Source organism: Trichomonas vaginalis, chromosome IV, assembly GCF_026262505.1.
Source record: "Trichomonas vaginalis G3 chromosome IV, whole genome shotgun sequence".
NCBI lineage: Eukaryota > Parabasalia > Trichomonadida > Trichomonadidae > Trichomonas > Trichomonas vaginalis.
This window is the reverse complement of record NC_067206.1, coordinates 4710925-4723295: the sequence shown is the minus strand read 5'-3', so window position 1 is coordinate 4723295 and position 12371 is coordinate 4710925. Positions and strand designations below refer to the sequence as shown.

The window sequence follows — 12371 nt, the reverse complement described above, 5'->3', positions numbered from 1 at the left end:
ATAGATGAATAGTATATAAATTCTATTAAAATGGATTTGATCCAAAAAAATATATAAAATTTGATCATAAATAAAATCGTTTTAAATTACTTCTTCATTTAAATTATAACAATTATTTTTGGTTTTATATTTTTTTGGATCAAATCCATTTTAATAGAATTTATATACTATTCATCTATTAGTAAACACTACCGTATACTATTTTTTAAGCTATCTTATTTTTTGAACTTTTATTCAAATCTTTGGTCGCAAGAAGAATTGCATGATAAATAAAAACATTTAATCAAAGTCAATTTTATTTTTCATATTCAAATGGACTGAGTGTTAACATTTAACATTTTTTGCTAATTGTCGTCAAAAATTAGGCGTAAAGCAAAAATTAATATTTCATATGGTTTTATGATAGATAAGCATTATATTCCCACTCATTATATTCGTAAATTTTGAGGTTTATCCTTCGCTTTTAAGATCATTGAATTTGATTTTTATATAAAATAGTTATATATTAGAAAATAATATGAGTTTATGTGATATTATTTTTCAGAAGATTTCATTCTATATGCCTATGAAAAGTACTCTCAAAACTAACTTTTTCCTAATTATAATTAAATCTAGAATATTGTATTATGCTTAGTATTATTTCATTTTTCTCATTCAATTTAGAATTTACAAATGTCAAAAAATTGAGAGCTGTCACTTTTGATGAATTTCTGTTTATTACAGGACTAAACCATTTTCTATATGAATGCTTCTTGCTAGTGAAGATGCATCCATTTCAGGAAGACAAAAAACCTTGATTTTTTTTTCTCGCAATTGTTTTATTCAAATACAGAATACATTCATTTTATGACTCCAAAAGATCAAAATGAAAAAAACCATCATTCCTGAGGGTAGCAATATATGACTTTAAGCTCTCTTCGCATCAATAAAAACAAGAATATAACTAACAAAGCAATTATGTTTCATTAAGAGTCGATACGAAAAGCAGACTTTTTTTTCGTACCCCCTCTCAATTTTTTTTCCAGTTTTCGTACTTTTATATAGAGCATAGTATTTGATGTCCAATGTTTGCCTATGATCAGAACATGTCTTTCTCCTGTTCATATTTCAATCTCTGGTCTAGACATATATCACATCAAATATCATATTTGATTATTTACAATTGTTTAAAAGATTTTACTAGTACAAGCATAATATTTTGTGCAAAGTACAATTTCAATGTGTTAATCTATAAAATTTGATTTTTATTGCATATGCAATTAGGCATCTTTTTTAAAATAGAGTTTTGAAGATAAGCATATATGAGAATGATATGTACTTGTTATTGTAAATACATTTATTGTTATAAATTTACTCAATTATCATTGATGATGAAATAAATATTTTATTATATAAAAAAGAGTGTTTATTCATTATAAATAGAGTTCTGTTAAGCAAATATTTTATTTGTAACAGGTAAACCCTAAATTTGCATGTTTGAATTATTAAGATCAAATATTTGCATGCAATCAATAAATTTGCTGCAAAATTATAATCTCACGCATGTACTATTTTGAAACAATAAAGCATCAGAGAGTCTTTTCACTATGATCTTTCAGAAAATGAAAGAACATAGAAAAACTGCCATTTATAGTGATGCCCTGACCTCAACAATGGTCAGAGCCTGTATCTGTATGTCTTTCAGGGCCGAGATAAGAGGATATCGTCATTGATGTTGGCGATCTCCCTCAAACTCGGCCCTGAGGATTAGTATTGCAGGCTCTGACATATGTTGAGGCCAGAAATTCAGGTTTGCTGTTTCCCAGGGTCGGATTCCTCTCCTGTCGCCCTAGATCAGGACGGCATTTGGGAAATCCGGCCCTGAGGACTGTAAGCGAGGCCCTGAACCTTTGCTGAGGCCAGAGCTTAGTGTTTGTTGCTTCTCAGAGCCGAGTTCCGCTGAGAAGTGTCCGTGATCTGGACAATCTCAGGGAACTCGGCTCTGAGGACTGTAAACGAAGCCCTGGTCTCTGCTAAGGCCAGAGCCTGTATTTTGAAGTCTTTCAGGACCGATATGAGAGGAGATCGCCAATAATGTGGGCGATCTCCCTCAAAATCGGCCCTGAGGATTGATCTTGCAGGTTCTGGCCTTTACTGTGGCCAGAACTTCGTTTGGTAAGTATCCCAGGGCCAGATTCCTCGCCTGCCGCCCGGGGTCAGAGCGGCATTTGGGAAAGCCGGCCCTGGGGACTGTGAGCGAAGTTCTGGCCTTTTCTGAGGCTAGAATCTGTGTATTTCTTTCTTTCAGGGCTGAATTTGAGGGAGATCGTCAATGATGTTGACGATCTCCCTCAAATTCGGCCCTGAGGATTGTATTTGCAGGCTCTGGCCACTGCTAAGGCCAGAGCTTCGTATGGGCGCTCTCTTGGGACTGGGTTCCTCTCCGGCCGCCCTGAATCAGGGCGGCCTTTGAGGGAACCAGCCCCAAGGATTGTTTGCGAAGCTCTGGCATTTCCTGAGACCAGAGCCTATGAATTTCATTCAGAGCCAAGTTCCTCTCGGATCGAATCTAATGAGGACGACCGTCTAGGAACTTGGCTCTAAGGAGATCAATTGTGAGCTCTGGCCTCGATGAAGGCCAGAGTTTTCAAGGGAATGTTTTGATGGGATGAGTCTATTATCAGTAAGCTCGCCCCATCAAAACATTCATTTAAAAATTGAATGAATAATTATCGCATGTATTCAAAAATTAAAAATTTAAAGATGAATAAAATTATAATACATATGAAAGAGAATTAAATTACATTGAAATTGGATAAAAATTTCCAAAAAAAATTCAAAAAACTGAAAATAAAAAGAAAAAATACAAAATTTGATAAGAAAAAACGATTTGTTTTAAAAAACGTTTCTGCAAAACATGAAGATTTATGATTTAGATTAAATTGTGAATAAAATTTACTAGTTTATAGAAGAATGAGAAATTAGATTATATTGTAAAGAAGATACTTTAGAAAGGAGTTTACGATTGAAATATTATATGGTATAACATTGTACTCGTACCCTCCTTTCGATAATCTGATTTCTAATGCAACATTGAGATATGAAAAAATCAGCTTTCTTCGAAAGGGGTTTATAATTGCAATATAATATGACAGTATATTGCAAATGTAAACTCCTTTCGGGAATCAAAAGTCTAATGTCACATTGCGGAACAAAAGTGAGAGATTATCCCGATCTGAGTACGTACTTGCAGGGTGCCATTGCAAGACCCTGCAAATATGTACTCAGATCGGAAAATTTGTTCCCAATGTCACATTGCGGAACAAAAGTGAGAGATTATCCAGCTCTGAGTACGTACTTGCAGGAACCGAGACATATAGTATGCAACAAATGCTTTTATTAACTTATTTACACTCATTTAATTATATTCAAACTTCAATCTTGATTATATTTCATATTTCTGAGCAACCATAGAGCACCCACTCATAATTATAAAGATTACCAATCCAAACCATATAAAAACACAATTTTTAAAAAGTTATTATTATTCAACTTCTTGTGATACGGTATTTTGATTAGATTTCGTAAATTAATGTAAAACAAGTACATATCTATCATGAGCAATCATACGATAGTAAATATATTGCTTCCATGCTAAATTCAATTGAGATTATCTTGACATTAAACTTAAAATCCTCTCAAATTCAAGGAGATAATCACAATGCAGCTATATTTTAATGCTGCAGTATAGCGAAAGCTCTATGATTATTATAAACTAATAATACCATATGAGTACGAAAACTGGAAAAAAAATTGAGAGGGTGTACGAAAAAAAAAGTCTGCTTTTCATATAGTTTCTTTCATTAAAATAGAACACTTGAAAAACATGCTTGTTTATAGCATTTCCCACTAAAAAAGACAACTTGTATTAACAATAGGACTTATTATTGTTTTCTTTGAGAAAGGGACAAACTATCCAGTGTCACTTTTCAAAGGAATAAAAAAAATAATAAAGATGAAATAATAACATGAAATCTTATATAAATATAATTTTATCTAAATAGATAAATGAATTAAGCAGTTTACAGTTATATATATTTAATGAGAGACAATATCTAGTTCTATGGTAGAAATGACTCTTAGACTCAAATAAGTAACACAGATAGAAAGTACTCAGTATAACAATTATATATGTACACTCAAAGTTAGTCGCTGCTAAAATCTTAACCTTGCATTTCGGGAAAATCTGACTAATGGCTCTTAGACTCAAATAAGTAACACAGATAGAAAGTACTCAGTATAACAATTATATATGTACACTCAAAGTTAGTCGCTGCTAAAATCTTAACCTTGCATTTCGGGAAAATCTGACTAATGGCTCTTAGACTCAAATAAGTAACACAGATAGAAAGTACTCAGTATAACAATTATATATGTACACTCAAAGTTAGTCGCTGCTAAAATCTTAACCTTGCATTTCGGGAAAATCTGACTAATGGCTCTTAGACTCAAATAAGTAACACAGATAGAAAGTACTCAGTATAACAATTATATATGTACACTCAAAGTTAGTCGCTGCTAAAATCTTAACCTTGCATTTCGGGAAAATCTGACAAATGGCTCTTAGACTTGTTTTGATAATTAATTCTTCAATTATATTATAATTTATAACAAATTTCCTCAAACTATCTGTATGTCATTCAATTCCCGGCCACTACATTCAATGATGGACCATTTCCTTCAAATTTTGAAATACCTTATTCAATTTGTTGTATGGAGCCCGTGATATTCAACACTATGGAGCTCCTCCAGTTTGGTATCCAAGAAGAGATAAAAGCTAGCATGGGCTACTCTCAAAAATGCAGGAAAGAATACTCCACGATCGAATACAAATGTAAGTATCCACAATGTCAAGCTAAATTCAAAGTCCGGATAATAGATCAAGATAAATATGAACTACTAATCCACTCTGACTCTCATGATCATTCTGCACCTCCGAAATCAACAAAAACAATATCCTCATTATTTGTCAGAAATTATCTTAAACATTACTTTGAAAACAATATGAATCATGCTACAGCTCAACTTAAGTGTTTCCAAGACTTAAATATTTCATATACAGACGAAGAGTTACTTTCAATATTTGCACAAGGTCCAGATGCATTACGTAAATTTGCTCAAAGAGCTGAAATTGTTTCCAAACGCTTTAGTTCGGATGAAAAAGTTTCTTTAGCTATCTTTGTCGAATCTGTTCAAGAAAGTTGTCCAGAAGATTTAATTGAATTTATCTCTGAGCCGGGAAAACTAGTTTTTTTATATGCACCTTTCGAAGCGAAGGCCCTTGGTCACCAAATTTCTACGTTTCACATCGATTCAACGTATAAACTTCTAAGGGCTAACATTCCATTATATGCACTCACAGGAAAAACAGAACATACTATTGTTTTTCCTTTTTTGTATTTCTTTATTTCTCCTTTTCCTTTTTTGTTTTCTTTATTTCTCCTGACACAAGCGAAAATATTCAATATTGTGTTTGTCGTTATTTTCAATATATTAATAGAGAACCCGAGATGATAAGTATGGACTGCGCCCCACAAATAGCCGAGGCAATTGAGCGAGGTATTCCAAACTGTCATATTCTTTGGTGTGGCGTGCATGTCCTTCGCGCCATATTAAGAAAAGCGGATAAGTTTAAATCACGAGACAATTTTGAAGAATTTTATAATCTAATGAAATTATTAGTATTCGATACTAAAGAAGAATCTCCCGAGGAAGAACAGAACCAAGAAGAAGAAAATCCTAGGAGGAACCAGCTCAATCTCACTTACTTCAAGCAGAAGAAATTGAAGAAAGGAACAATATGAAGAAGAATTCATCGAAAATGAATTTCAACCTTCTCAAATCTTTTTACCACGAGAATCTTCTGATGATCCAAACGATTCTGAATTTATTCCAGAAGAAGAAACGTTTGAAACAAGTGAAGAAGTTCCAGAGCACCTCACTCAAGAAGAAGCTGCAGACCTAGATGCAGTTTATGATCGAATTCTTGAAATTCTTTCCACTGAACCGAAAGCCCAAAAGTACTTCGATAGGCAATGGAGGCATCATTTAGATCGTTGGAATAAGCGCTATCGCAACGGAGGTGACGCGACTAATAACGTCAGTGAGTCACATTTCAAAGTTCTCAAGCATTCTTATTTCCCAGAGAGAAGGAATATTCGATTAGACGATTTTGTTGTTGAATTATACACAACGGTTGTTCCAGCATTATTGATTAAATTTAAAGTTCAATTAATCAATAGTGATAAAGTTGTTCGTATATTACGAAAAGCTAATGACCATGAACAAATATTGGAAAACAAAAAAGTCGAGTGTTTGAAAATGCTTGAAGCAATATATTCAAGTTTGCAACAAGGATCAATAGATTCAAATCTTGTTTATTGTACTTTAAAGGTACTTTTAAAAAAGATACAATTAATGTAAAAGATTCAAATAATTTTTTATTATTATTTTATTAATTTTTAAATAAGGTTAATAAAAAGTGACACTGGATAGTTTGTCCCACACTCGTTTTCTTTATGTCTGCATTTTTCGCAACAAATCAAATCTATCTTCCAATAAGTTACTCTTTTTATTTACAAACTTTCAAGATGATTGCACTATACCAAGAATGTTCAGAATTTCAAAGAGAACTCATGATAAATTCTAAAAATCATCTAACTTGATATTTATAGATATGAAATTAAATTCAATTTGATTCTAAATTATAATTGATTTATTCTCTGATCAAAGATATAACTTTATTCATTGAAAATATTCAAATATTTATGAAGTTTTGCTTTCTATTAGCAGAATTAGTTTTGATTTCAATTGGATTTATAACTTCATACAATTTTTGATCAAAAAATCCATAAGGAATACACAACATATCATGTCAGAATACTATTTCTTATACAGTCAAAATATAGTTCCCTCTTGTGTAAAGTATTCAATTTATACTTCCCCGTTGTCAAAAATCTTCTCTTTTTTTTAGATTTCTTCCTAATGTTATGTGTTGAAGCACACAATGAAGGTCTACAGACAATACGTGTCAGTGCCATTCCAAGTTTCAACCCAAAAACAAAGTCAACATTAGAAAAATTGATAATGAACAAAAATGCTCTTCTTTGTGTAAAGAGAAAGTCACAAACTGTCATTGATTAGTTCTTTTTATATTCTAACAAACAGTATAGTCAATCACATTTCCGATTTCGTTGAAATTTTATTGAGATCATCAGATGAATCTTTGAAAGAGAAAGCAATTGGCATCGTAGCATGCAAAAATAAGAAGATATTGCTAGAGTTGTCATCTCAATTTGGCAAAATAGAGGAGTATTTCAATGAAATGGAGAAATCACAAGAAAACTTCAGAGATTTCATCAACATCATGGAAGCATTGATAACAACACATCCAGACACACTAGAAAAATGCAGAGACATCATCAAAGAACTAGTAAAATATCCGGAATTCCTTAATATTGTGGATTTCTTCGAAAATCTTGCAGAAGATCCATCAACAAAGAATAATCTTGGCTCAATATTATTATCAGAAGATGTTTTCAATGAATTTTTGTCAAAAATTCAAAAAATTTCTGATCAATCAAAAATTATTGGATTAATCAAGATTGTCACAGCAATTTATCATTGTAATAGTAATATAAGTCGTAAATTTGCTGGTAAATTGATTGATTTCGTAATTTTCTGCTTGAAATTTTCTGACAATCAAATTTTATGTCAAACTTACGTATTGGCAAGGAAAATGATCAATATCATTGCTGACAATGATGCTGCCTTCTGTAATTTGCTTGAAAAAGCGATGAATCTATTGAATAATTTTGATGATAAAATTTATGAGTATCAAGTAAGAGCATTAGATTATATTTGCAGCTGCTTTAAAGTAAACTTCGTGACATCATCAATGATGTATGATTCAATGAAAATTATGAAGAAATTGAAGGAAATAATTGAAAATTCAAAAAACAATTCTTTTCTTTTTTTGTCTTTGTTTAATTTTGCACGTGTTCTTTCAAATACAACGGAATATTCGGACGAAATCATTGGCGATTTCGTTTCTTTCCTTTTGGAAAAGTATTTGGAAGGGAACAGAACATTCTGCGCTTTCTGCAAGGACTTCTTTGTTTCGCTTCGTCGGTCTGTTTCAAATGATGAAATTTTTCAGAATTTGCTTGAAAAAGAAAAATTTAAGGGTTTCATCGAGATTTGCAACGAATACTCATCGTACATTGATACAATCAATTTGTATTTAACGATGAGATAACACAAAACTCTCTCTATCTCTTATTTTTCCTTTTGTTTTTCAAAAAAATGTTTTTTTGATAAAAATTTTTTTATTATTAAAAGTGACAATTTTACAAACAAGAAACAAACATTGATAAGACATTTCCATTCCGTTTGAATTAAAACCATTTTCATAAAGTAATTTAACATAATCAAGTGATAAGTTTGAAGCCAAGTTAATTGGAGTTCTAACAGTTTCATGACCTTCGCAATGCATTGCCCAATTTACATCTGCACCTTTCTTAAGAAGAATCTTTGTTAATTCCATGTTATTCGCTCTGATTGCTTCACACAAAGCTGAAGAATCTCTTTCAGCAAATTCTTTTGCAGTGTTATTGATATCAGCGCCATGTTTCAACAACAAAAGAGCCATTTCTTTATTACTATTTTTACAAGCCATTGTCAAAGCATTGAATTTTCCTTCTTTCACGTCATCTTTGTATTGGAACCTTTTGAAAAGTAATTTAACAAGTTCTAAGTTATTCATTCTTGCTGCGTAAAAGAAAGCTTTGCATAACTCATTGTCTTTCAAAGCAGAAGACCTATAAATACGAGGTTCTAATCCCCATTCATCTTCTTCATCAGAACCAATGTTTTCTCCTTTGATTGCAGGAGATTTCATAGTTTTCGGACCATTTTCGAATGCGTACTTAACAATTTCAGGTAAATCATATTTGCAGGCATCATTGTATACTTTGTTATTCGCCAAACCGTTGCAAATTCTAAATAATCCAAATTTAAGGTTAAGGATACCCTTACATTGCGTAGTTAGAAAGAGAATATGATATTGTCATGATTGCGAAAGTTTTAGGCTCCAGAAATGAATATACATCAAACTGAAACAATTGATAAATTGAATGAACTTTTGAGAGGTTCTCAAATAAAAAAAATTATCTCATTTTTTACAATATTACTATTATTTTATCCACATATGTATATATAGTAATTTGAGAAAACTTTTAGGAAAAAATAAGTTTAATAAAAATCTGAATTTTACTTGTTGTGGGATTGTTATTAATTGACACTCCAGACGTATTACTAATAGTTATGCGTATGCAATTAAAGTATTTCTGATGGACAAAATGTGAGATTTATATCAGATAATTCATTTCTACTATTAAGTTATTCATTTATGAGTTTGCACTTATTCGCACTAAATAAATAACTATTAAAAATTGTTTTAATTAATTGACACCATATAATAGAGTGAATTTTGTTTGATCAAACAACAATAGATGATAGATATAAAGCCAAGAAACTTGCTATTAATATGCTCTACTTGCTATTTCAATGTAAGTATGATATTTTCTAAATGTTTCGTTCAGATAACTTAGATATATTAGTCAAAATTTGAAATTTTAATAGCACATATATTAAAAATAATTATTATTCATAAAAGATTAATGAAATAGTAAAAAAAATCAATCAAATTATAAAAATACAACATTTAGAAGAATTCTTATTATCCTTCAAAAAGTCAGTATTTCTGCTGTAATTTTCTACAACATTGTAGTTATTGCACTTTGTCTATGGATTTGTATATATGTTATATATAAATTATATATCTAAACTGCCCATAAGTGCAATTTTTATATAAATTGTTTATTTCTTTAACAATTTCATATAAAATATGCTTTTTTAAGCGTATCAAAGCTGTGTTCTTAATGTGCATGGATATATCAAGAAAAATGTCGAAAAAAAATGTGAATTCACAAATTCACTGAATTTTCACCGTTTTTGAATTTTGCTACAGCACTAATATTAAATAATACTAAAATCTTCTGTCTTTGTAAAAGAATAAATTCTGACAAAAAGTGCTCGTTTAAATTTAATGATCATCTGTATGACTAAGTGGTAAAAAGTGTTTATGACCAAAAAAGGGTTACATGCTTAGTCTATTTTTCTGACAGGATACTCTAGATTTACATGATCTCTATTTCATATCTCCGTTTTTAGATTCTTCGACAGATTTTATGATAGAAAACCAAGATTAACAAATTTCCGGCATGTTAATGAAGAAATCTGCCGCTACCTCAATATATTTCAATAATCAGTGTCGTTTCTCTTACAATTTATTTTTTTCTCAATAATTTAACAAGAAATAACAATACACACTTGGTTTTACGTATAAAAGCTAAGTGTCGAACTTAATCAACTTTACTTACTTAGCAAATGAATATTTTTGTGGTTGCGAGTTCTGAATGCTGAAGTTTTAGATTTCTCTATAAATGATATCATTGCACTTACAATGTTGTTCCAGCCTATCGCATAAATCATAGAAAATCCAAAAAAAAAAAAATATAAAGAAAATTCATGTCATGAAGTTCAAAAAATACCGTGTAACATTAAAATTTGTTATGCATAATACATTTTAGCTATTATTGATTTTTTTTAATTTTCGAGAAATTGAATGGTGAGTCCGATAGAGAAATTTTTAAAAATCCTAGTGCCTCATAGAAGTAATTTCCCTCGTCTCCCATACTTCCAAATGTATGCATATGACATAAACTTTTATGCATTACACAAGTGGCCAATAATATCTATAGAGTAAAAAATTAGAAATTTAATTTTTTTATATGATAGTTATATTTCAGATTTGCGAGCGTAACTTTTTTCTCCATGGCATACTTGTTTTAAGAGCAAATGATCAAAATCGTCCTTCAATTATTGAAGGAGCTGATATCTTTTGAAAATTGAATTGAAAGAGTATTCAATTTTCAAATTTCCTCTCAATTTTGGAAACATATCAACTCTATGAATTAACAATTATGTGCCTTCACAGTTTATCAGTCATATAAGGTGCTTATAAAGAAAAAAGTTACGCTCGCAAAATATGTTTTTATATAGATTTCACATAAAATAATTATGTAATTTCTAAAAAGAATATTTTTGTTCTTGAATATTAAAATGTATTGTAGTTTAAAAAGTTTTAAATATGTTGCTAAAATTTCAGGTTTATAGCTCATGTCTAGCATGACTTCTTCGTATGCGCAAAAAATCTGACACGTAAGGGTATCCTTAAGCAAAATATTATGACAATCATTTTTCACGTCTTCGATCTTGTAGTCCTTTTCCAACATGTACTCAATGATATCGTTATATCCACAAGCAGCCGGATACTTGAAACTGTAAGAATAAGATTTCTCAAACTTTTTAATTAAATCCAAATTTCCTGACATCAAAGGATGATATTGTATGAACTTAGGCAATAGATTCTTCTCTTCTAAGAACTGTATACACTTGACACAGTTCATTGATGCAAAAACTTGGAAAATGATGTTTGTATTCACTTCGTAATTATTAAAAATTTCTTCAAATTTTTGTACATCGTCGTTTAGAAATATTTCTCTGAGTTCTGGCTGGCCGAGCTCTAAACTGAACGTTTTGTAATAGTACTTCTTGTCGCTCTCGTAAATTTTTTTCTGCTGTGTTTTGATGTCAATTTTGTTCTTTTGTATATCTTGAATTAAAATTGAAGTGGAATATGGGAGTGTAACGACTCTGTCTGCGCAAACTGAGATGAGAAGGTCAATTAAGAACTTTCTTTGAGAGACTCTGTATTCGTATACGACTGTAATTAAATCAATGATATAAATCAACTTGGATTCGTTGTAATCGACTATTACCTTCTCGAAATCATGAAAGTGCTGGTTTGGATGTTTGAAAGAGAAGCGAAGTTCATGTTTTTCTTGATTGTCTTTGATAAAATTATTAACATTTGTAATTACATCAGGAAGAAGAGTAGGGGTAATTTTAGCTAAAAGTGACACGCCTGTAAAAAGTGACACACCTGTGAAGGGTGTGATTACCGATCGGTAATTTCGACAGTTTAGAATTTAAAATTTTTTATGGGGCTGTTGCGAGTTTCATAAAGAATTTAAGGAATATAAGCAAAGATTTGAATCAAAATCTTCGAACTAAGCCGCTCGATTCGCTCGCGGCTTTCTTTATTATTTTAAATTTGCATATTTCCATCAAAAGTTCATAAGGTAAAAAATTTCGTTTATTTTTACTAAGAAAAAAAAAGTTTTTGATAATAAATTTATTTTATTTCG

General features: G+C 30.8%; 2 pseudogenes across 2 annotated transcripts, besides 5 other annotated features; both read left to right on the top strand.

The window, feature by feature from the left end:
• Window positions 1-683: 683 nt before the first annotated feature.
• Window positions 684-720: a mobile genetic element.
• Window positions 684-720: a terminal%2Cinverted (terminal inverted repeat of Banshee-A3 transposon ID:TVAGG3_0030740).
• Window positions 721-3937: 3217 nt separating this feature from the next.
• Window positions 3938-6548: a mobile genetic element.
• On the top strand, window positions 4773-5371 carry TVAGG3_0030730 (annotated as a pseudogene). Its single transcript has one exon. A coding segment is annotated over exon 1 (599 nt).
• TVAGG3_0030720 lies at window positions 5897-6270 on the top strand (annotated as a pseudogene). The gene has a single exon. A coding segment is annotated over exon 1 (374 nt).
• A 5507-nt stretch (window positions 6549-12055) lies between the features above and the next one.
• Window positions 12056-12085: a terminal%2Cinverted (terminal inverted repeat of MuDR-3_TvMULE3 transposon ID:TVAGG3_0030700).
• Window positions 12056-12371: part of a mobile genetic element that runs on past the window's edge.